The following is a 27,205-nucleotide window of genomic DNA, read 5'->3' as shown; positions in this document are numbered from 1 at the left end:
CATAAATATCCTAGCTATATACAGTGAATTCGCGATAACTCGAATATAAAGGGACCGACAAAAACTTCGACTTATCTAAAGTTAGACTTACCGCTATTTTCGGTTTTCGACATTTTAATATTAAAAACCATCGAACATGTTCATATAACAAATAAAATTACAGAACTGAAAAGTTTTTAAATACAATATGCAGTTTTATCAAAAATATTGAGAGAAAAAAAATCAAAAGCATGGTTTTGATTTCGATACTGCTGGAACCAACTGAATAGAGCTGATACTATTTCAGGAAAGGTACACTTCTTCATTCGTTTCAAATTCGGGTTTATGGATTTTCCAGCTTTAGAAGTTTTTCTTTTAATATCATTAACAGAGTACTTGCTTAGATATCTTTAATAGTAAAGAGAACTCTGTCTCTCAGGAACTTAGCAAATGATCGAACTCAAGAATGAAGAGGAACGCATCTTAACTTAGGTCAATTGACAACTTGACAGTTTAAAAGCAAATTCGCAGTCCAGCAACATGTCAAAGTGAAACAGTCAGGACTAGTAAACAGTACAGTACAACAAAAGAGAACAAGCTAACTCATTTCTGCACGTGTAACTCCTTTATCGCACAGGTGTCTCAACAGGTGCTCTTGCTTTAGAGGTCTATTGGGCCGAAATTGCAAGTGAAGGTGAATTAATTTTTCCGAAATAAATTTAGTCATCTTTGAAAAAAAGAGTTAAAGGAAGTTAACTTCGAGATATTGAGAATAATTAGCATGGAATTAAAGACAAAGGGGTCGGGACTTGATTAAAACTTAGTTATAGTAATATTAGAGTTTATCAGACTTCGAGTTATCGCGAGTTGACTGTATCTAGTTGGATTATTCTACATGAGGCTAGGCTTGAATATTCCTCCCGTTTAATTTACACATGTATCATGCAAATGAAGCGTATGGCTGCAAAAGAAGGCATCGCCAAAAAAAATATTTTGAAAAAATTTTACATATCAGTCGCTGCAAAGAGATGTTATAACTTGAGTTGTTTAAACCATTTAGGATAAAGGCGTTGGAAAGGGGTTGGTCCCTTGGTCCGGATGCCTCCGTTGAAGTTCAAAACTAAATTCTTAACATGAAAATTAGTTCTTTTTTCTTGACATATTTTTAAAAATCTTATCCATTTCGTGTATGTATGACTGAATGAATGAAAACAAAGTTCCGCCTGTTTCAATTTAATTTTTAAAGTGTCCGAGATCGGTATTTTTATTCTGGACTTACCCTACCGAAGTATTGCAATATCTGAGGGGGGGGGAAACAAGTTTTGTAAAGAAAAAGTAGATATACTTACTTTTATAGATACACTTCTATGACCACGGACCCACGGGGGATATGGCAGTTGAACTGGAAAAGGAAACTACTTAATTTTTAGTAGGTAAGATCAGTGAGACCGCGCGGCAGCAAAAACTTTACTGCTTGCACGTTCCCGTTGATCCTACCTATCACAAAATGAAGCGTTCTGTTTCCGCTTCCAGTTTATAATCTCTCAGTGATAAAGCTTCATATCTCACTCACGAGTTGACCCGTGGATTTGAACTCATTATTTACAGAAGGGATATGAGAAACAAGTTCAAGCGTTTGTCATAACTAAACTTTTTTTAAGTCGTATTTTTTTCTTTGTACACTAGGTGAAAAACGTGCAAATGAAAATCCAGTTCTTGGTTCGCTGCACACTATCTGGGCTAGAGAACATAACCGTCTAGTTGATTTGTTACGAATAAGAGGATGGCCCGAAGATACTCTCTTCCATGTAGTTAGAAAAATTGTTGGAGCTCTTTTTCAACACATCACTTATAAGTAAGATTTTTTCATTGCAACAACTTTCTTTCCGAAAATAAGCTAATCTGAATTTAATGATCACTCTAAGTTAATGGTGTAAAAATCCACATTTGTAGTGTAAATTGACAGTAGTTGATTAGAAAAATTGAGAACTGGTACCAAAAGCCAGATTTTCAGGGAATCCTGCTGTGCACAATATGAGTCGCCTTACCGTTACATTTTTCCGTGGAAACATGCAACTATTTCGGTTAAATATTCAGCTTGAGATACGTTAAAATTAAGTTCTCTAATTTCGAAAAGGACCCGTTCATACCATGAGATTGTGCTGTTAGAACTATCGGTGCTTAGAACTAACGCACTTTTGAGAAATACAAAACTGCGTACTGTCCAGCTCTGGCAAGTTGAACTCCGCTGCCCAACCGATTAAAAGATTCCTATTTATTGAAATAGGGGTGAGGGAAAACGGATTAAGAACTTGCAGATTTAGTTTGCTGTGTTATTGCCCATTTGGCGAACAATATAATTCAGGTAAGAAGTAATAAGGGGTAGAGGATTTTTTCGCCAATAAGAGTTGCAATGGTAGCTCAACTCTGTGCCTAACAATTCCTCTTACTGATTGCTCTCCCTTGAAAGACTTGCTCAAGGCCTCAGCTCAACTTCTCAGCTGAACAGTACAAGATTCCATACGCTGATGCGTTAGCAAGTAACGTTCTAAATCGCTGCTTTGAAATTAACGCTCGTCACCATGTGCAATTTCTCCTCCTTCTAAAAGTAGAGAGGTTACGTTCCTCCATTATTCATAATTACCGATCGATCAAAACATTGCTTTTTACAGTGTGTATTTTGCGAAAGTAAAGGTAAATTTCAGTTCCAGATTCGCCGTGCCCAGAATTTTCTTCGAGGTAATTATTATTGAATTGTCATAACTCATTAAAATTATATCATTGCAATAGAGCCATATTAGGTTTAAGCATGAAAGAGTGAAAAAAAAGTGAACCACTAATGGAATAGTCAGTTACCTTTTATATTCCTCAACGTAAGTTGAAAATTCGGGCACATTCCGATCTCTAGACTGTGTTGTGTAATATGTGTAAAGTAATACCAGAGTAGATTGAAATAAAAGAAATATTAATGCAAGTTTCTAAAGTAGCTTTTCATTGTCGATAAATTCCCATTAAAATTTTAGTCTTGAAGGATAAAATCTTTGGGCTTCCAAAAAAACTCAAATGGCCAGAAGAATGAGAAATTCAATATTTCGAAAGTTCTTTTTATTAAAATGCATCCGAGTGGAAGCATTAACTCTTAATGCTCCTGGAATTTTCATTTCAATATAATACCTTTAGGTTTTCTAATTGCTCTGAAATGGATATAAAAAAGCTTGTCTGCACTATTTTACAAAACAAAAATTGAACGTCCACAATATAAATATAAGCACAGAATATGAACTTTTTAATAAGTTTCATATTTAAAAACTTAGAGAAGATTCTTGTAGCATTATGGGGGGGGGGGGGGGTTAGTATTTAGGGAAGGAAATTCCTTTTGCATTATATCCCTCTACAAGAAATTTGTTAGTTCATATTCATGGTTATTATTTCTTAAAGTACCTCCTGAAGTTACGTTATAGCCGGTTTTGATAGACTAGACAAAGTTTTTTTTTCTGTGCTGGAATTGCAACAATGAAAATTTCATCATCAGCGACACCAGTATCAATGCTTTAAAAGCATCCGTAATATTGCTGAACGTGAGATGCGACATCCCTCAAGCTGATTTTTATTGGTATATATATTTGGATAAAAATTTTATATGTATTTGGATTTTAATGTTATTACAGATTGATGACCTTCTCTTACCAAAATATTTAAAATAAAATGGAGACACGACCTTGTGAGAATTTAGTTTTTACTTTCGCTAAATAAATAGCCCTGTAAACAGTCAGTTTTTGATCGATCTTTAATTTTGAACTGTGGTGTAAAATCTCTGTAAAAGTAATTTCTGAATCTGTTACAAACTAAGAGTGTAAGCACTTGAAATGTTTTTTGCTTTGACTACTGTATTGTATTTTTGATCTTAATACACGTTGAATATAGCTTTCGTGCAATTTTCAATCCCAGACGCTTATAAAAACATCACCTTTGTTTACATTTTCTATTCGCTGTATATGTCTTAGAAAGATTATCTGGGGATGATCATCGAAAAGCGGCAATTTCACAAATTCTTTAAACTAATTGCACTAAATGTTTTCCAAGTATTTTCTGGCATTTTGGAGTAATCTGTGTGAGGTTGCGGCATATTGTTTCAACTAACAAATCAATAAGGTTGCCATACTGGAAAGCATAGCTGGAAATGCAAAAATTGCAGAATGAATTTATTTTTGGAGACTTTTGTATTTTGAAAGGGGTCGAAATGAAAACGCTGATCACGAAGCTGTGCCTGATAGCTGAATTGTAATCTAGAGGGAGCAAAAAGTTTGAATATCCTTGGCACTTGAATGTGATGCCTCTTGATAATAAAAGCGATAAGAATTAGGGTAGGTGGGGGTAAAGCCCCGCGTGGGGTAAAAACCCGCGCCGACATTGTAACTTGAGCACCTTGGAGTAAGAAATTTACCTCTAGGTGGTGGGTTTGTCCTATGGAAACCTATTGATCAATGAAATTTTGTCTTGACTAGGCACTCCAGAGACGAGAAAGGGGGATAAGTATGTTTTTTACTACTTTGATCTAACTTTTCTAATATATTATTTGAACATTGTAAAATGTAGAATTTGAAAAGAAGAATCAATGAATTACATGTTAATACTGGTACATTAAAGCTTCACCTTCGCTTGAAAACAGTTCTTCTAATGGCTGCTTAAAAGCAACATGCGGGGCGTGGCGTTTTCCAGAATGTGACAAAATGGGGAAAATCCCCGCAGTTTTGGGGTAAAACCCCGCATCTCCAAAAGGTCAAGGATTCTCTCCACTCGGCTTAAAACTCTTTTTTTGAAATATTATTAGTATCTTTGTTTAGCATGTGTTTTGTACAGCTTATTCATCTTAAAAAAATAATTGTTGGTGGACATTTACTCATGAGGTTTTAATTTGGATAAGATTTGTTAGGAAAAATCTTACATTCATTTCAATTCAAATGTGCTTTCATTAATGTATTAATTTCTTTTTTTTTTTTTTTTTAACGTTTACGTACGTTTACTTTTTTGTTCTAGTACCTTCAGAAGAAAAATAATTCAGAACCATGATAAATGTCGAGCTTAATGAAACACGAAACTTAATTGCAGGCATCTCTTCGTTCTGTATGGTAGACATTAGTTAGGTTAAAAAATATCGATTGAAGACATCTCTGAAAAATGGAACAAAAGCTTGGGACTTCGAAGAAGAAACAAATTTCCCTATAATTTCGAGTGAAACTGTAGAGAATAACTCGAAGCTTATCCCTGCACAATGTGGCCAAGAAAACTTCAATATGACAAGAAGGAAGAGGTCATGTAGAGTCTTTTTTATATAAAACACCTAGAAGCCTGCAAATGTACTGAGACACAGGAAGTGTCATTGGAAATGAAGACGTTTTAAATAAATTGTCATAACTTCAGCAGGACACGATTTCCATTTACGACGCAATAACATTTTTAGAAAACTCAACCTAGTGTACTGTTAACTTAAAGCACTGGGTACTAGATATTCAATTAAATTATAGGCTTCAGGCATTTAAATTATTTTTTATAATGCGGCTGTCATTTTTTCCCGTGTAATTAATCCTCCTTTGGTGGAGAAAAAAATATTTTCGTGACAAAGATAAAAAAAAATAATAATAAAAAAAAAGATTAAACGTGTGAGATATTTAAGTTTGGTACTGCTGAATAACAATAAACCAATGATTCAAGGATGTTTTTCAAGTGTTTTTATCAAGCAGTCACCCTTTTTATTCATTCATCTTCCGTGGGGTAAAGATCCGCATTGCGGGGTTTTACCCCCTTTTGTGGGGCAAAACCCTGCAATTTTGTTTTCCCGCTAAATTGTAATTTTCTCAATTATTACTAATCACACGTAGCTAAAATTTGGAAGGATTATAGGTAATAACCCACGCAATAACTCTAATTTGAAAAAATGGGAAAATATGCCCTTCATTGACCGTGGTGGTATAAAAACTGAAAATCGCGGGGCTTTACCCTCACCTACCCTAAATGTTCAACGTCAAAGAAGAGCAAATTTACAAAAAATAAAATAACACGCACGCGTGTGTGGCGTTGTTGCATAGGATTAAGCTTTATGAATAAGTTCCAAAAATCTAAAAAATTGATCATAACTAATAAGTATCGCCTTGTTTTATTTTTCTACTAAAAATACTATTTATTTTTCCAGGGAGTATATACCTCTTATTATCGGAACTTCTCTTGCGGGAGCGATGCAGCTAAGTGTTCCTACTAACAACTATCAGTATAATCCAACAGTTGATCCAACCATTTTCAATTCCTTCGCCACAGCAGCTTTTCGGTATGGACACAGCATGATTGGATCCCAAACGAAACGGAGGGGTCGAACTCTGAGAAGCAGTCCTTTCCTAAGCCAAGACTTTTTTTCCATGGATGATTTTTGCCCAATAGAGGAAGATCCCGTAGCCAACCTAATTAATGCTCAATTGGACCAAATAGTACAAAAAGTAGATTGCTTATTTTCAAAACAGGTAAAGTTTAAACAAGTTTTCAAAGAAATTGCTCTGCAAATAAGAAAGTAAGATTATATGAAACTTCAAACATTCTAAAGACATTCAGGAGAAAAATGTTGCTTAACTTAAATTGTTTGTCTACTCCACTGGTGCTCAACCAACGGCCCACGGGCCACATCCGGCTTGCAAAGCTGTTCCGTGTGGCCCGTTTTGTTAAATTTTACAAATCGAAAAGCAAGATTCGAGATGCTGTCATCAATTTGGTACCAAATATTCAGAAATTGGTTTCTGAAAAACAGATGCATTAAATAAAATACACATCAAGTAATGTTAACAATTGTTGGTTTATTTTAACTTCCATGTTTACCATGATAATTTAAAAAATAATTATTTAAAATTTTATATGTATTTTAGCCCATGATAATTTTGTTTTATTCCGATAATAACCGTCCAAGGCTTTAAATGCCGTTTAGGGTTACGTTTTTAACAGACCTCGTTACAGGTATGGTGTTCTTGTTTTTCAGTCATTAGTTGTACTAGCAGTATGTTTTTCAACATACTGTTAAATGTTTTCAGCATACAAAGTATGTTTTCCAACATAATGTTGAAAAACAATCATGGCCACAAAAATCGTTAGAAAAGGCGCTAAATGTCAATTTATCAGAAATATTTTTTTAAAAATTATAACTCTACAAAAATTTCGTAAAACTAAGTTTAGACTTCCAGTAATTTTATTTGTCACTAGCAAACATACCCAGGGTTGCCTGTGTCGGTAATAATATTGAGAAGCAATTCATATTTCCTTTATTGTTAGCTGTGGCCCGCTTTAATAAGACAATGCATTAAACTATTTTAAGTACAGCACGCTATGATATCTCTGATAGATTAGTAGTAAAAAATTACACATCCTTATCCAAATCTGTTTTCCGTTAGATAAGAAAATCGACAAGAAAAAAAATTCAATAAATATTTAACCCTTGATTTATAAAATTTTTAAATAAGCCAGGTAATAAATGCTGAAAATATTCTCACCCGCAGCAGTGTTCGAACCAGAGACCCTAGGGAGCTATTGATGCATCAAAAAGGAAATCATTGATTTAATTTCAATTTATTGCTGCTCCACTCCTATTAGTCATAACGTGATGTTCTAGTTTGCACTTATATTATAGTGCAGCTCTGGTTGGTTGAGCTGTGACCTTGACTATGTTTACATGGTTTAGAAGAGTTAAGTGAAAAATAGACGTGTAATTGGCTCGTATTTTAGTTGGAATATTTTTGAAAAACTACTAAAGTTTCTCAACTCAACGCTAATTACCCTTCCCTCTTTACCGAAAGAGAGGTAAACTTTGTCGGAGCTCAACTTCTCCGAGCCTCGCAATGACTATTCAACACGAAAATAATTTTTCAATTCGAACCAGTAGTTCCTGCGATTAACGCGTTCAAACTCTTCAGCTTTATCTTAGTATAAATAGAGAGGTCAGGTCTTCACGCAGTGTTTTTAGAACACTTTGTTATAACTTATGCAAGTCTACGTTGTACGAAACTTAACGTCTGAAGAGTTTCACAGATGCAAAATAAATTTCCAGACTTAACATTTTCATTCTTACTCATATAGGTAACAAACCACTTATTTTCTAAAGATATCAACGGCAGAGGGTTGGATCTTTTTTCACTTAATATCCAAAGAGGACGAGACCATGGCATTCCTCCCTACAACAAATGGCGAGAGAGTTGTGGCCTTCCTAAAGCAAATGATTACTCCGACTTGAAAGGCATCATTCCAGACTATATCTTAGAAAGATTAAAATATGTTTACGGGTAAGTGTATAAAGGTACAAACTTACAACTGTCACTTTCAATAACAATATTTCTCTAAATTCAGACAGAACGAGACTTTATGTTTTATTTTTCGAACTAAAGCAAAAATCTGACGAAATACTCGTCACCCACAAATATTATTGGCAAGTTTCTGTTTAACCCCTTCTTATCGAATTTAATAAAATTCTGTGCAAGATTCATGAACATAGTTTACTTAAAGGGGAAAAAATTGAAATTGAAAAATATAGTTAAATTCGTTGACCCGCCACCTGACCCCTGAACATAGGCAATAACTTAAGTTTAAATGAAATTCTACTAATGGTACGACAGGGGTGCCCACCTGGGGGGGGGGGGTGTCATGGCGCAGATTGCGACATTGACGTTTTTAGAGAGGTGTTGTGAGGGGTATTTCCCCCTTTTTAGAGGGCTCTTGCTTTGGGACTCTTTGCGATATTTAAGGGGGAGGTTGCGCTCTTGCACTGGGGGGGGGGTATTCCTGTGTACGATGTACGTATAAAGGTCAGTTGAGGTAAAATTAGTATCACCCTACTTTACCCTATGCAGATACTAGAACACATAAAAGTAATTTTTTTTAAATTTTGATAAATTATTTCGCGAGTTCTGATTAAAATGTAATTATCGGAGTATTTAGACGATCGGTTATTAAGAGTATATGGTTACAAATGAGATTCCGAAGTTTGCATGCGATCTATGGGCCAAAGATTTAGTATCTATACTGCAGAACGTAACTCTAGACTGATATCCTTTGGTGTTAAGGGAGTCATGAACCCCGTTTGGAGCCACGTTTGGCCGCTAAATTTGAATTAGCGACTCTAAGATTCTGCGTGTAGTTGAGCACATTAAATGTCTTTGGTCCATTACAGCAATTGTACTTGATATCGAGGTAGACACAGTAGTAAGAAAGGAAAATTTGTTGTTCAATTTACATGCAGTATTAAGGACTACATAGACACCTGCCTTATCAATTGCATTAGAAATTCATTAAAGGGAAAGAAAAAAAGCTCATTCTTTTACAGAAACGGTTATTTTTTATACGGTGAAAAAGAGTATCGTATGGGCCCCACAAAGTTCTACTGCCCTGGACTATAGCCCAATTAGCCATACGTAAATTCGGCACTGGCAATACTGAATAGCTATCAGAAACAAAGGAATTATTTGAAAATAATAGTTGGGTCAATCCATATGGGTTCGACGGATGGGTGCGCTCGACCATTTTTAATTTTTTGAAACTCATTCCTAAAAGCTGCATATGAAGGATGTTTAAAACTACTTATTTTTCTCTAAACTGGACTTTTAATTTTTTTAGAGTTCGTCAAAAATGGGACTTTTAGACCTTTGCATTTGGGGCAAAATTGATTTGAATTAAATTTATGGCAATTAATTTAACGCTTTGATGTTAAAGTACATAAGATGATAGTTGTACATGCTGAGTTAGTGGCTGTAACTTAATAATTAAAATAATGGCAACAGGTTAAAGTTTAAGGTCAAATGTCAAGATTTTACTCATTTAAAAGGGGATACAAAATGAAATACGGCAAAAACTAATCACTGGAACCATGCTAATAAGAATATGTAACTGTTGCTGTGTTTTTTACCCATTATAGATTACAACCTTTCGAAAATCGGAAAAATGACATTTTTAGACCCCTGTAAACCAAAAGGGGATGGAATTGGAAATAAAATTTCTTGACAAATTGAATATTCCATTCAAGTACTATACACGTTACATATATTGTTTTGTGTATTTGGTTTGTACAAAATATATAGGTCTTTGAAATTGAGCAATTTTGCTAGTCAATTCACGCATTAAAACAGAAATAAAAAGTGTGAAAACTTCACTGCACCTTCTTAAATTATGTACATTGTGCTCAAAATATTATATTATACTGAAAAAACATAATTTGAGCATAAAATTAATTTGACAGCTTAGAAATATTTCGACATGAATGAGTAATTCATATTTGATTGGCAGCTTAAGTAGTTAATTTATAGACTATACCCAATCTACATACTACCCTTTACAAATTCCTGTGAAGTTTTCGAATCAATTTTTTTTTCTGAGTATTTTTCAAGACTATGCCTGTGTATTTTAGTTTTTACTTTTTTGATGACTCCATTCTCCGATTTTTTAAAATTTGAGAAAAAATGAATTTCTTCGAAAACGATGTACTGTTGGACATTTCGCTCTGTAAAACATCTGCAACTCGTGCTATCGAAATTTTAAGAACGCCCTGACACGCAAAATATTTCCAGCTCTCTTTTGAGATCTTGTTTAAAATAATGCGACCATGTTTTAAGCAAATATCGGGTTCTAACTATTGAAAAAAATTTCAAAATACGTTCACTTTTTGCATTCGCTCCGCCTCCCATTAGTAACCGCCCCTTTTTAAGGGGATAGCGCTAATGGGGTGCAAGATTTATTACCCTCTCATTAGTTCCCCTCAATGACCTTCGCTGGACGTTCTCCTGAGGCTTTCTTGAAGAATCAAGTGCTTTTGAAAGTGAATCCATGTAGATGCGTGCTATTAGCTGTTAAATTAGCAACATCTGCTTTTTTTTCAAGTTTGTGGTTTGAACAAAAATAGATTTGAAAGGGATATTTCTGAGTCAAATTGTTTATTAACAATATAATGAACATTGTTATAATGCTGTCGAATGCGAAAAGTTGCCATTTTTCCCTTCCAGTAGAAAAATATTTATAGATTAAATCGTATTCCAGATACAGTAAACTCCCGATTATCCGCAGAATAGGGTGGCACGGTAACCGCGGATTAGCGAAAACCGCGGATAATCCAAATAATAGGTAAAAGACGTTACTACTATATACAATCGCTAAAAAATATGAATAACACTCACACTTACATTTAAATTATAGCTAAAAACATTGCTACATTCCATCTACTAACATGGAATGTAAAAAAATATACATATGTAACGGCTAAAAGCGAACAATAACCCAATCAAAAGTTTTAAGAGTATTTAGTGACTGTTAAAAAAAAGTAGTGAAAAGACCAGCGGATAATCCGAACCGCGGATAAACCGACCGCCGATAACCGGGAGTTTACTGTACTAGGTATTTTGCATCGTTTTACATGTGTTTTATGTTACTACAAATGTACACACATAAAGTGCTTTCCACAGCTCAACAAACGTTTTTGAAAATTATTTGTGTCTTTCAGAGCCAGACTTGTCAAATTTCTTTAGAAGGTAGATGCACATTGAACATGTAATTCATAATATACAGTAAAATTCATCGAATTTCAGAATCGGGACTAGAAATTTATTTGGTTGAAACAAGTATTTCGTTGCATAAGTATACGTTGTAATAGGATTTTACTGTATTTCTCTTTAGAAAACTTCCTAAAGAGGAAAACGATGCATAATTTGACCCCAAATAGAATCGTGAAACGTTTCTTATGGGGTCGCAGTATTACTCCTTCTTTTAAGACATGTATACGATATTATTATACAGTTTTTAAAACATTACGTGAGAAACAAAATAGCATAATTTTTATTTTCCAGCGCAGCAATGGGAATTGTAGTTAATTTTATTTTTATTACAGACTATTTCCTAGCTTACATTTTGTGTCATAATTCCTGCGTTTTACCTCAAGTTTTTATCTATTGCCAGAAACAATGAATAAATAAATAAAATAAGTTGAAATACTTATTTTTAATTAGCTAACTTGGAAATAGCTTAAATATATCGAAATTGTGATTAACTGCAGGTTTTGAGTGTTTTAATCAAGAAATCATGTACTTGTGTTATTCCATACTTTTCAGAGCGAATCAAGCTTGTACAAATAGTCTTTACAATTAAAAAACACGTTTTATATTTTTTGAAGTACGTTGCTTAAATATTTCTCAAACAGCGCTATCATTTTTGGAATACAACTAAAATTCAGGAAAATATTTATTCTTCCAGAAAAAAAAGTTTTTTTTTTTTTTTGAGCAATTGCGAATGCTTATTATCCTTACTTGAACAAAGCTGATGTTGCTCTGATTTTTCAGATTGTCATGATGACAAGAATAACTCTACCTCGTTGTTTTAATATTTACTAAGAAGTCAGATTTTCGTCGCCATGGTTACTAATCGTTTGTGTTCATTTAAAGTTTAACTTAAGTAGATTTTACTTTTAAAAGGGGGCGGGGTGTAAAATTAAATTTCAGAAAAAAAACATCAATGTGGATGAAATTAAAAAGCAAAATTTCATCCAAATACAAAATTTCCTGATTACTAATACAGACATTTAAGATTGATAAGAAAACAAAAATACAGAAGGCTTTCTGATGTCTTCAGAAAGTTTTCACAATAGAAAGTTTTCTTTTTTTATTTATCTTTATAAGAATTTGGAAGCTGTATTTTTGGAGAATAATACTTTTCAAAAACATTTATTCAGTTGCGGAAAACATTCCGTACACCAACATACTCATTAAATACATAGAAAATCATGAAAAATATATTAGTAATTTAATAGGATTCGGTTAATGTAAAAAACACACCAAGCTAGAATTACTAAGCATTGTATTTATTAGTTTTAATGACGTTTTCAGCCTTATGTTGCTGACAAAGCTAACTAAGATGTGAACAATATAGAATGGGGGTTACAAGTTTTCACTGCTTTCTATTTTCATTCTCAGAAGCTAGATCAGTATTTTAATACAATGCAGAAAAAATGAATTACAGGCATTAATGGTTTTCAGGTCACATAAGCACCCCCTCCCTCCTCCCTTAAAAAAAACATCATTAAAGATCGTCTTAAATTTCGTTTTTATGACTTTAATTTCGAAAAATTTCGGGAAGGGAGTTTGCGAAAAATCCTTCTTTGATCATAATCTTTAATAAATATAATAAGATCTTTGACCATAAAAAAAAAGTTTTCTAAAATTGCATTTTTGGAACTTTGATTTCAAAAACCTGCATGTCTCCGAATGCTGCTAAAGATGGCCTACAATCATGTTTATAACACTTTGAAAATTTTGCCTCCCCCCTAACATCACACTAAGACTGCGTTTTTAGACTATTTCGAAAAATTCCGTGGAAAGCTTCCGAACTCCCCGTTTCCTAACAGAATTGAAGACTACCTGAAATTGTGTTTTTGGCGTTTCAAGTTCAAAAATTTGCTGGTGGAAGATCACAGGACCTCTTACTTCCAAATACTACCAGAGATCGTCTGAAACTGCATTTTGAAAATTTTATTTTCGAGAAAATTAAAAGGCCTATCCCCCCAAACAGAGTGCTTGGGAAAATAGGGAGTATTTCTGAGTAAATAGTATGCTTACGATGAAGATCATATTAATGAAATATAGAAATGGTTCCCTCTCCTAAACAAGAAGTTAAATCCTTTCTCTCGTTGTGTTCACATATTACTAGGAGTCAATAGAATAGAAAACGTGGGATCTCAAAAAAGATTTTTGTTCAGTACGAATGAAAATTACTTGATAATCATTTGATTAGAACATTCATTTTATTCTGTGACTGAAGACACGATACCATAATTTTTCGGCACAGAAGTGCGTAACACAGAACTTTAAAAAGAAAAAAAAGTTTGTCTTTTTTTTTCTTTTTTTAAATTGTGAAATACCCTTACTTGTACTTATAATTGCTTTCCTAAATGTAAGCTTTTCATTTTTGTTGTAACTTTATGTATTTCCTGCAAATCTGTTTCTTGCCCTTTTTTTATTTTTTATTATTGATTCATTAAATGCAAGATGCATGAAAACGAGGCAGAGCGATAAAAACTTAAAAATCTGGCAGAACAAGGCGTTGAGATTTTTTCACCTAAGTATTTCGAGATTTTTTTTTTTTTTTCAGGCAGATATACATCTAGGTAAAATTTTCGTGCGTCCTGAGAAAAAGGACACCCTTTAATATTTATTATGACAACTAACGAGGATCAGACACTCACAAGACTTATTAGAAAAATTTAATAAAAACTCAATGTGTTGAAGCTGAAGCACTATTTACACTATATGACCAAAAGTATTGGGTCACTTTCAAAAATTCACATTTTTAGGGATTTCTCGAGAAATAATAGACCAATTGGTCTATAATTGTTTCGCATAAAATGTATACTCTAGTTGTCATTTTCCAATAAAAATCAAGTCTGCTATTCATTTAGGGGACCAACAACAAATTGAGGAAATAAAAAAAAAAGGTTTTTTGATCATTTTTCATTGTAAATTGCTGGGAATAAGCTATAATTTTCAGAAATGAGTTAAAAATCTGTCAAACTTATTTTTATATTTTTGTGAAAGTATCTCTAATACCCATGGAAATATAAGCATTTCTTTCAAAATGCAAATTTTTTTGAAGGTTTTCGCCTCATATCACGCAGAGTATTTCGTCAAATGTTACTAAACTTTTAGAATATTTGACAGCATTTTAGAGAAATATAATAATAAAACTTGAAGTTAAAATATTGAAAATTTGATGAAATATGAACAATTAAAGCAATTAATTTTTCACTGCGCATGCACGGAAGATAGCAATTTATAACGTTCATAATCCAAAGCTCAGATATATCCTACAATCCATGAAAAAAAAATTCCACCGCAATTTCTTTAAAATTTAAAAAGTTATCAGCGATCTAATGAGCCGAATTTCTATAATTCTAGGATAGGCGACGAATGGTAAGGGGTCGTTCCCAAACTGGCAACACTTTCCTGCCAGCGTTACAGAGTGATTCATGATAAGAACGGATTATTTGTTGCTGGTCCCCTAAATGAATAGCAAACTTAATTGTTATTGGATTTGACCTCTGGAGTATACTTTTCAGGTGGAAAAAAAAAAATTACATAGCAGAGAGCAATTGGTCTTTTATTTCTTGAGAAATCCGTAAAATTGTGAATTTTTGAAAGTGTCCCAATACTTTTGGTTATATAGTGTATGTAATACCTCATGTATTTTGCCGAATTTGGTAACTGGGAATTTGAGACTCTAAAAGTGCTAGGTTTAGCTTTATTCCAAAATTTCAACGTAAGAAAGTTTACAAACATTGAGAGTGGTGAAAGGGTGATTTGTGCCTTTGTGCCTTTGAGCTTGGGGCAGGGTGAGCACCCCTGCATACAAACAAAGATCACAGAAAAATCTTTAATTTTTCAAATTCAGGAAATCCTTCTCCGTAGCCCTCCGCGACTTTGCCGATGTTATGCTCAATTTGAAAGAACTTTCACCATAACAACCCCTTGAGAAATGCTATCGTAGCCTTCTCATCTGCATATAGTAATTAGATAAATAAATAAATATTTTTTTCAAAAACAAAAGGATTCAAAGATAAAGATTGGGGGAATTTTCTGATCACCAGTGGTGAGAAAAGGCAATTATAGTAGACACATTTTTTGTAGTCGCCACTCCATTTGTAAAACAGGTAACTAACCAATAAAGTAGCATTTAATTTACCACTAAAATATAAATATTATCAGTTCAAATAAAGGTTAATATAACTAATTAGTGGCATTAATGTTTATTGTACAATCAAGTATTAACTATGCAAAGAGGATCTAGTTTCATTTTTAAGAAGAATGTTTTCTGGCAACTCGGATGTGGGGTTGGGGAGAATGGCAAACAGGCAGCGGAAGCGAAACAATTTCGCCAACCGATAACTGGTATTTTTAGTCCCCACTTTCATTCGGCACTCGATTTTTCAAATGTATTAAGTAGGATCATCCATTTTTAAAGAATATTTTTTGGTTAGAATTTGGAGTTCATTTCGTTAAAATTCAGTGTGGTCATGCAGGCTATCTTTTTTTTTCCTTCCTTTTTTGAAATCGTCAGTTTTCAATAACGAACATTTTTCTAAAAATAAAACAAATTTATGAATTTATTTATTGCAAATATTCATTCATTCATTAATTTTTCCTAGATGAGATCTTTAACCGTATTAATGGGGGAAAAAAATCTTAGTTTCAAAATTAATTTTAGTGCGAATACAAATAAATTAATATCACAAGCAGGATTGCAAAATGCGCGGCAATGTAAAATGCAAGAGGGAATGAACTAGAATTTCCTTGGAAGGGTCTGTAAAAAGCTGCGGTTTCATTTCGCCGTCAGCTATACCTCATTGCTTCGACTACTCTGCACAGCAGGGGGAGCGTCCGGTCTGTCCCCCGGCAAAATGTGACAGGTCACATGATCCACACTTTCATCGGTCACCGTTCGTTCTATTGGTTGTTGAAGTGTCAATCACTTCACTGATGAGCACTGCTTTCGTTTAAAGAAAAAGCCCATTTTCAAGCGAGATCGTTTTTCTTCCCCACTGAAGAGCAGCCTTAACGCATCTAAATTGCAAGAAGGCATTTCGCCGCTCCTCCTCGAACGCATAGTTCCATTTTACGCGGGGGTGATCGGTAAGCAATCCACGTGCTTCTAAATGAGACAACCAGACAGCCTTAACTTGGGCGTGCATTTTAATGTGCAAAAAAAGTGTTAGTGTCCTTTATATTACTTGCTTCACCTGTCTGTTATAATTTTAGTTATTCTTAAATTTTAAAAACTGCTGCTTTTACAACAAAATGCCATAATCCGAATATACCTTCTGCCGAAAACAGCGAAATAGAATCATCGGATTCCACATGACGCAGGAGGAGTCAAGTGCCTTCTTGTGGAAAACAGACAATACTAAACGTTGCATGTATCCTTGTGAGCACTTAGTATATTAAACTAGCTGAAAAATGCTGCAAGAAAGGTTTGACTCTGCAAATAAAATTCCCAATACAACATCTAATCACTACTTTATGCCACCCTATTTAAATATTATCACAGTAAAATCATTGTTCACTAAGCAATAGGTATGAAGAATAGTGTGTTACTAAAAAGACTATCAAAAGAAAATGTCCATTATTATCAAAGGTTATTACATAGTTTGTGTTGATCACTAAATTTAGAACCCCTGTCATTGTCTTGTTCTTAGAACAGTTTCAAAGTATCAAATTATGAATGTGCCTTGGTAAAACATTACAAAACGCCATATACTTGAGTCACCATTACGACTATAGGACTGCTAGGTGAGTTCATTTTTTCAAAACTACACGCAAACAAGAAATAAAAAACGCACTTTTAAAAATTTAAATTTTGTATATATTTTTGCATGTGTTTGGCAATTTAGATACGTTAATATACAGAAAGTATGTTTGTGTGTATTGAAAATTTGCGTATGTAGATTGGGTATAGTCTATAAATTAGCTACTTAAGCTGTCAATCAAGTATGAATTACTCATTCATGTCCAAATATTTCTAAGCTATCAAATTAATTTTATGCTCAATGTTTTTTCAGTATAATATATTATTTTGAGCACAATGTACGTAATTTAAGAAGGTGCAGTGAAGTTTTCACACTTTATTTCTGTTTTAGAGTGTGAATTGACTAGCAAAATTGCTCAATTTCAAAGACCTGTATCTTTTCTACGTACCAAATACACAAAACAATATATAACATGTATAGTACTTGAATGGAATATTCAATTGGCTAAGAAATTTTATTTTTAATTCCATTCCCTTTTGGTTTACAGGGGTCTAAAAATGTCACTTTTTTTTTTCTTCAGATTTTTGAAAGACTGTAATCAATAAACTAAAAAAAACACAGTTACATATTCCTATTAGCATGGTTCCAGTGATTAGTTTTTGCCGTATTTCATTCTGTTTCCGTCCCCCACGCGAATTATCCCCCTTTAAATGAGATTTTTACATTAGACCTTGAACTTTAACCTGTTGCCATTATTTTAATTATTAACTTACAGCTACGTAACTCAGCATGTAAGACTATCAACTTATGCACTTTAACATCAAAGCGTTAAATTAACTGTCATAAATGTAATTTAAAATAGATTTTGGCCAAAATGCAAAGGTCTAAAATTCCCATTTTTGACAACGAAAATCACTTCTGATGACCTCTAAAATATCAAAGGTCCAGTTTAGAGGAAAAAATAAGTGGTTTTAAACATTTTTCATATGCAGCTTTTAGGGATATGAGTTTCAAAACAATTAAAAATGCTCGAGCGCACCCATCCGTCGAACCTATATGGATTGACCCAGTTGCATTCGGAATCGGAATAAGTTTTTATAATATTCCCGTTTGATATACTACGTATCTTTCTATGAGTGTAAGACATTGTTAATTTTTGAACACTGATAGTCGGTACTAACTAGTTCAACAGACGGTAGTTTGTTTCGTACAAATGACTTTTGAGATAGAAAAATAACTGATTAAAATTGTTTTTTAGCCCAGGTCAAATAGATGAAGTAGACCTTTTTGTTGGAGGGGTGTCAGAGTTTCCAGTCAATGATGGCATTCTAGGTCCTACTTTTACATGCATCGTTGCGAATCAGTTTAAAAACTTGAAATTTGGAGACAGATTTTGGTATGAAAATACTAATCATCCCGGAGCGTTCACTAATGGTAAGAATACTGCTTTGTCATGTCTTTGCATTTTTTTATTAAGTCCATTTTTATGACAATTGTACCGGAATAAATTTCGACATTATTAATTACTAGCTGGCACGGACGGATACAAGAGAGGGACGATAGGGGGGGGGGGGGGGATCGCTTCTCCCTTGAGGGACTCTGCCCTGCAGGGGCGATTTTTCCGACTTGAGATCTTAAAACGAAAGTCTTGGCCATATTTGATATGACGTTATGGAAAGGAATCTGGTTTTAATCTCCCTCCCGGGAAACTTTTCGTAATTGAAGTTGAAAAACGGGAGTTTTAGACGATCTTTGGGGATTCTAGGAGACCATCCCCTGGGCATTTTTCAAAATTCTCGTCTTTAAGACGAGATTGTAGACATCTCAGTGTGAGGGAAAGGAATGGGTTCAGTGACTTTCCTCCAGTAATTTTTAGTTACTGAAGATTTAAGTCATTCCCCTGGAATTATTACGAAGTTTAATTTCTAAAACGTTATTTTAGAAAACCTCTATCAACTGGAAAGGAAATCACCTTGGGGGGGGGGGGGGATCACCTTGGCTAAATCTCTATATTTTATTTGTTTGAAACAATAATATGGCAGCCCCCTCCCCCTCCGAGCTAGTGAAAAATTAGATACGTAGTAAGAGGTAAGGTAAAAAAACAATCGCCCCCTCCTTGACAAAGTTCTAGATCCGTCCTTGCCAGCTGGTCCGCCAATTATGTCAAAGCAATAAGGCAACTAAGATTTGAATTTCAATGACCTAAAAGCAGTAATTTTAATGAGAATGTAATTCAACTCCTCAGTCAAGAGGTAAATTAGTATGAGGAAAGAGTTTGAATACAGCAAATAGTAAATGTACGAGTGACTATTGAATGTTTAGTTTAAGTATTCAGTAACGAATACAGCTTTTACATTGTAAAGCTATTTAAAACTTTGGTTCAAATTATTCTTCACATTCGTGTATTTGTTTTTTAATTTCTCTGTTTGAAATAGATTTTGCTTTGCTGGGGATGGGTTTCTTATCTACAGCAATGCTAATCGCATGTTAAGCATGGAATGTAGAAGTTTGAGGTTTTGAAAACCTATATTTTACTCTTACAGAATTCAATTCATCTATGGAACCGTTGTGGGTAAGGTATGTTGAAAAAAATTTGCCTCGAATATTTTTCGTTGTGTTCGTGTCGAGATACCTTGTTAAACCACTAGTAAAATCCCTTCGCCGTAAAAGCCGTCCACCAGCCCAACAGGATGTAGTCTGCAATTATCGTTCATTAAAAGGAAATTCCGATTGCTCAAGCGTAAGAGAATATAAAGGACGATAGGAATCTATTCTCTAATAATGAGCGGTAATATAATTTCTAATGATGTGGAGGTCGGTGTAACCAGGGGCGACTGGGTCACCAGAGAGGGCGCTAACCTTAACTACAAAAAGGGTACAAAAAATAGCACTAAATAAAATAATAAACTTACAAAAAGGGAAAACAAAGGTGCACACTTACAATGTAAAAAAACGATAAAATAAAATGCAAAATTTAATTTTTGCAGCTTGAAATAAAATTAAAATTATGGTTTTTCGCAATCACGAGATAGTGTGTCCTCTTAATAAAGTTGTTCTCTTAATAAATATTAAAGCAACGAGCTAAATTTCTTCTTGCCGTCACGGTAATCCTAAAAATCATAGCAACATCAACTTTGGCCAGGTGAGGTTAATAAAAATTCGAGATTGCTTAAAAAAACCACGAAAGCGTACAGACTTGAAGGTTCGAAAGAAAAACCGATGAAGCTTTGGTTTGATGACCCAAGAAAATACCATAGACGATCAGTTTCTAAGGCGCATAAAAAAGCACACAGGTTTGAGTTAGCAAAAAAATAAAAACCCGGAAGGTGCACGAATTTGAGTGCGCAATAAGAAACAAAGGCGCAGAGGCTCGAGGGTGAAAATAAAATGGAAAGTAAAAGGTTCGAGGGCGCAAAAAAAGACGGAGGGGGGGGGGGGGGTCTATGGTGCAGGCTGCATAGTTTAAATTATCAGGGGGTGCTTTAAAGTCTTTTGTATGGGGCGGGGCTCTATTCTGAAATGGACACTCCATAGTTTGAGTCGGGTGTGCATTGCTCTTGGGGAGGGGGGGGGGGGGGATGGACACCATTGAGTCGCAGTACACAGTAAAAAAAATAGAATATTGGCTGAATGATCCGATACTATTGCACCGTGATAATTAGATAAAATGTGTTGCATGATACTGCAGCAACCTTGATAGCTATATGGAAACTTGATATCACTGGCTAATGAAGCCTTACGTTTTCCAAGGCGAAGTAGTGAAATAAATCATCATCGCACCCCGGAAAGAAACTGACACAACTCAAAATTCTGGAAAAACGTACTAACTGTTGATTTAAAATCTAGATTAAACGTTCTTGTCACAAAACCGCACAAAGTTAGCTTACATAGCTGGTGCGTGATAGCGTAGAAACAAAATAGTGAGAAATCATTAAAATTTCATTATTTAGAAAAACATTTTCGAACTTTTAAGTACGCCTTTCCAATTTAGACTACAAACTCTAAGCAGCAAACATCACATCATAATGGTTTTGAGCGTATTGTTGTATTTGAGACTAAATCACTTAAAACTGCTATTGCGTAAAATCTCCTTTATTTACTCGAAGGAATTTTTTGTCACTTTCCTTGCCGGGGTGAGCTATTAAGTCTTGGCACTATCAAAACTATTTACAAAGACTTTCAGAGTGACAATATTATTTAAAATTAGGCATTCCATATTTAATGACATCTTAATAACAAATGGTATCAATGAAAAACTTAAAAGTACGCTTCATTTTCAGAACAAATAGAGTCAATACGGAAGACCACGCTTGCTTCTTTATTATGCCGGAACTCTAATATCCAGGAAATACAACGGATGGCATTTATTTTACCTTCGTAAGTAAAAATTACTCTTCTATGATGAATGTTAAACTAGTATTGCCGGGTATTTTCTCTAAACGTTTAATTTCAGATTTCATAACTTATCACATGATTCAACGAAAAGCAGAGGCATGTGGGTGCCAAAACTAATAATTTAAAGGTAACCAATACAAATGGTAAAAGAAACTGATCTGTTTTGGATTAATAAAATGAAAAAACAGTGAAACCCCGATTTTACGTTTCTGATGGGACTGGGTTTAAAAACGTAAAATATGGTGAAAACGTAATGCGTTGCAGCAAAACCGATGGGACCCGATGAAAAAACGTTAAATGCGGGAAAAACTTAGATTTGGGGGACGTTAAATTGGGGTTTCATTGTAGTAGCTAGGAACTGCTACACAGCAAGATTGAGAATTTCGCACGCGTTTCCCTCATAACTTAAAATACTTTCCTTTGCTTCTCTCGTGTAAAAGGTACAACATTTGATTGTATTGTTAACGATGTTACTAATGTGACTTCCTGAAAGTGTCGAAGGAATTGAGTTGGTATTTTGCATTAAATCAATATTATCTCGAAGTAAATGCAATAGACAAAGTTAAGTATGAAATGTTATCAAATATACCATTAAGCATTGAATAACAAATCTTATTCTCGTACACATTTTAACTGAAATGTGTTTCGTTAAAAGGCGAAGTATTCAGATGCTTATTCATTTTAATTTTCAAAAAACACTAAGTTTGGAATTTCATGCACGAACACAGCTTCATCCATAGCATTTCAAAGGCGTTATTCTTTACTCTGTAATATGACCTTGTGAAACTTATGATAAACGCCAAATGCTAGACTACTTACGTACAACTTTTAAGTTGAATATGATTGTTTTCATGGATAAGTATTCCACGTCCATTTGTAAGTTTAGTCTTGTAAGTTACATGTAAAATCTCGAGCGAGTAATGTAGCAAAATTTTTATTTTCACTTGTTGACGTTTTGTGTAGTCACTTTGGGGCAAATTCAAAGGTTTTCTTGTAGCAAATTCAAAAATTCAAGACATGCCATATGTTGCAATTCTTTATCTTATTTTTCTCCTAGGAACGAGAATCCAATGACGTCTTGCGAGATAATTGTCCAGCAAGCTGACATAGACATCAATATTTGGCAATGAAATTATTTGTTGATTTAAAAAATAAACATTTTTAAGTTTTCAATTGTGAAATTCTTTTGCGTAATTTAACTTTCGACAGCTTCTTTAAAACTGAATTTGCTTCAAAGAGGGGAGAAAATATTAAGTTTTTTCCAACAGCTGCTTCTAAAGATCTAGTTTGCTGTTGAAATAATTGCTTCAACGAAATCATTTTCATAAGCTGCCCGAAAAGGACTTAGTCACATTAGAATAAACTTCCAGTCATTTTCGCCGGGAAATACTGCAAAAATAGACTAAATATTTTTTCATTGTTAATTCCAAACCTCTTGTGGGAAAATGTTGGAAAGTTTCATCGAAATAGTTGATAGTTACTGCGCTGAAGGAAGTGAATTATAATCTGCGGTGGAATAAGTTGAACCCTGATCTTCAACTGAGTACAATACTGCCGTGGGCAGGTAAACGGCCGTATCTGCAGAAATGAATTTTCGAGATATATTTGAAGAAATTAGTTTTGTATTCAAATATTAACGAAAGGGAAATGTTGTAATCCGTTTTTTAGCGGAAGCCAAATAAGCAAGCTTATGCAATTAAGGTAATGTACAGTCGATATGAAAAATCTGCAGCTACTACCCTTTTCCTGCCCACAGTTGAATAGCTTGTTAAGTTCCTAATATTAGACGAAATGTTATAAAAGGAGGAACAATCCAAAGCACTGATTTAAGGGAGGGGCGATCGCCATTCCAAAATGAATTGAAAAGTAGTTCCGTTCAGCGGAAATGTATAAAATAAGTAAAACGTACTTAAGACTCGAATAAAAAAGAATTGAAAACATTTTACTCAAAGAACTTGTTATACATTATTATAATTATACAACAAAGTCCCTTAAATTTCGATTAAAACTATTTTCTCAATTCTAACAGAAAAGGAGTTTATTCTTGTTTTGTGACGTTCACAGGAAAAATAGGTACCCGGCACGGATCCACGGGAAAATGACCAAAGATATCCTGAAACAGGCTTTTGAGGACTTCCATTTCGAAAAAGTCGCCCCTTAACCTCCCCCCTTTCGCTAAAGTTGACTTATGACCCCCCCCCCTTGCAGAAATGACCCCCTTCAAAACCAAAGCTGGATCCGCCCTTGGTAGGTACGTTACTCTTTTCAGTTTGTTTTCCTAATTTCGACAGTCCGTTCAAGTTTCCAACTTAGAAAAATATGAGCAGGATGTTCATGGGTCATTCTCCAGAAAACGTAACTTTTGAACGCAAATATTTTTAAATTTCGTAACCTTTTGGTTTTTTAAATTCTTACATGAAAGTGTTAACTACTAGAAATGACTATAAACAAAGGCCAAGCTAAGTTAATATTATTTTACTCATAAATAAAAAAAATAAAACGAGCTGATGTATGCATCACTTGAGTACCTTTTACACCAACTTAATGTTAGTTCCAAATTGTTGACAATTTAAATGTGATACAATAGTTAACTCTCTAAATATCGCCAACAATGGTCAAATTGAAACCAGATTTAAAAAGAAATAGCAATGATGGCGACAAATCTTGGGGACCAAAAGACTGGCGTTGTATTGCCAAGTGTCTGCTAAAATATAACACCGCTTGAGTTTGCATCGAAATTAACAATGATTTCCCCCCAAAAAGGTGCAAAAGACCCCTTTAGAAACACCCGAATGCAACCAAAAGGGGAGGTGCACAACTAGACTCCACTAGGAGTCTACGTACCAAATTGCAACTTTCTAGCACATACCGTTCTTGAGTTATGCGACGTACATAAAGACGTCACGAGAACTCGTAATTCAGGAATCGTCAAAATGGATATTTCGGGCATCTATACGTTCTTGGGTATATATGCACGTGTGGTCAGGTCGGGGAAAAAACCTGAACATTCATTCGGGGGGTGAGAAAAATGGAAATTAAGGCCGATTTTTGAGTGATTTTTTTTTTTTGCGAATACCATACTTCCTTTTTGTGAAAGGAAGTAAAAAAGAAGTATTGTATTCGTGAAAATTTCACTCAAGTCGACCTTAATTTCCATTTTGTTCACCCCCAAATCAATTTTGAGGTTTTTTCGACCCGACCACATGTGGATATATGCCTAGGAACGTACAGACACCCGAAATACCCATTGACGATCCCATAGTTAATTAAATTTTCTCGTGACGTGCGAATGTATGTACGTTTCTCGCATAACTCAAACGTTTTGTCCTAGAAAGTTGATATTAGGTATGTCGACTCCCAGTGGGGTCTATTTGTGCACCTTCCCTTTTGGTTGCATTTGGATGTTAATAAGGGGGTCTTTTGCCCCTTTTTGGGAGGAAATCATTGTTAATTTTGATGTAAACTAAAGTGGTGTTAATTTGTTCGACACTTGGCGATATATCGCCATTCTTTTGGTCTCCAAGTTTTGTCAACTTGGCGACCAATTTGGCGGGGTTTTTTAAATTTTAAATTTGGTTTAAATTTGGCTACTGTTGGTGATATTTCGAGAGTAAACTGTTGAATCACATTAAAATTGCTAATAATGGGGAAATGAAATTAAATTGCAGGAAAAGGAAATCATGTGATGCACACATCAGCTCGTTGTAAAAGGAAGTAAAAATGCCTTGTTCACGGAAATCAAAAGAAGCTTGATATTAAATTGGCCTCTATTTTTAAATATTAAAGTACTAATTTAATTGTGCAAACAATCGACTATTTTAATGATTAGGGGGAATATAATATCAAACTCTCTTAATTAAAGTACGTCTTAATTAGTAGTTTCAAATGTATGTTAAAAATGGTATTTCGTAAATTTGAGGATGTACTTACTGGCAATTTATAATTTTAGTAAAATGTCTATTGATGTATTTCCCCTCAATCAGTTATTTTCACCTCAGTAAGACATTGGTAAGGTGTCTTACGGAGGTGAGGATCTTTCCAATAATATAGGCCTAATAGAAACATTTTTCATGGATTTTTTTTTTCTTCGTTGCTACAATCTGCACATGTTAAGCATATGAAAACATCTTCACTTCTTTTTTACATTAATTTGCTTCTCTGAAATTCAAGTTCACGGAGGTGAGAGAAGTCAGAATAACCGCACTAAGTTTTAAAGCAAAATCCATCTTTTTTTTCTACAAAAATCTCAACTTCAACTATGGCTGAAAATAAACAAGGGGTCTCCCTTGTATCAAGGAAAATAAAGTTTGCCGTTATTGACACGTGTTAATGAGAAATGGAATTTTGTGTGTGACATGACTCCTTGTCCTTCTAAAACGAACTAAAACACAATATTTAAAAAATATAATTAAACAATTAGTTTTTGATACACTTGTGAAAGGAATAAGTGTATACTTTTAATTGAACAAGTCATAAAGCAAAATAAACAGTCACAAGGTGTGTGACATGCCACGGAGGTGAAAATTCACATATTGTGAACCAACGAGCTGATGTGTGCATCACATGGCTTCCTTTTACTCCAATTTAATGTCATTTTCTCATTATTGGCAGTTTTAATTTTAATATGATTAAATAGTTTACTTTCTAAACCTAACCAACAATGGCCAAATTAAAACTAGATTAAAAAAAAAAATCGCCAAATTTGTCGCTAATTTGGCGACAAAACTTAGCGACCAAAAGACTGGCGATATATCGCCAAATTATAACACCACTTGAGTTTACATCGAAATTAACAATGATTGCCCCCCCCCCCAAAAGGGGCAAAAGACTCCTTTTGGAGCATACGAATGCAACCAAAAAGAAAGGTGCACAACTAGACCCCGCTAGGATTCTACATACCAAATTTCAACTTTCTAGGACATTCCGTTCTTTAGTTAGGCTACATACGTACATACAGACGTCACGAGAAAACTCTTTGTAATTAACTCGGGGATCGTCGAAATGGATATTTCGGTCGTCTGTACTTTCCTAGGCACGTATCCACGTGTGGTCGAGTTGAAAAAAACAACATTCATTTGGGGGTGAGCAAAATGGAAATTAAGGCCGATTTTTGGGTGAAATTTTTTTCGCGAATACAATAAGTAAAAATATACTAAAATAAAAATTATATATTTAAACCTGCCAACAATTTAATATTTTTGATGAAATTTAAAATCATTGTTAAATGGATTGTTCCCTAAAGGTTTTACTGTAAAAGGCGTGTGACAGAAAAGTTACACTTTTTGAAGAATGGCCCTTATAAATTACTTGATAACCTTAACTTGGGGCTGTGGAATTTGCGTTACTGCTAAAGTGCGAAGCCAGAAAAACTATGTTCGTTGATAAATATTCAGAAAATATATATATAAATATTGTTTCACTGCGATGTAGCGTGACCTCTGCAAAAGTAACTGTACAGAGAAGTTATATTCTATACATAATAGTGATGGTGATACTAAAAATTTATACATTACGACGGAGGATTAATACAGTAGA

At 34.2% G+C, this 27,205-nt stretch overlaps 1 protein-coding gene across 1 annotated transcript in view; it reads left to right on the top strand.

Annotated features, from left to right (window-relative positions):
* LOC129218976 (peroxidasin homolog pxn-1-like) overlaps positions 1–22,800 on the top strand; it is a 59,666-nt gene extending 36,866 nt beyond the window's left edge. Inside the window, exons 9-14 of the mRNA XM_054853294.1 lie at positions 1,666–1,834; positions 6,170–6,491; positions 8,089–8,291; positions 18,534–18,709; positions 21,556–21,652; positions 22,728–22,800. Coding sequence (XP_054709269.1) covers positions 1,666–1,834; positions 6,170–6,491; positions 8,089–8,291; positions 18,534–18,709; positions 21,556–21,652; positions 22,728–22,800 — 1,040 coding nt within the window. The remainder of the gene's footprint in view (positions 1–1,665; positions 1,835–6,169; positions 6,492–8,088; positions 8,292–18,533; positions 18,710–21,555; positions 21,653–22,727) is intronic.
* The last annotated feature ends 4,405 nt before the right edge of the window (positions 22,801–27,205 follow it).

Source organism: Uloborus diversus, chromosome 3 (genome assembly GCF_026930045.1).
Source record: "Uloborus diversus isolate 005 chromosome 3, Udiv.v.3.1, whole genome shotgun sequence".
Lineage (NCBI taxonomy): Eukaryota > Metazoa > Arthropoda > Arachnida > Araneae > Uloboridae > Uloborus > Uloborus diversus.
The sequence above is the reverse complement of the archived record's forward strand: the minus strand, read 5'-3'. Positions and strand labels throughout refer to the sequence as shown.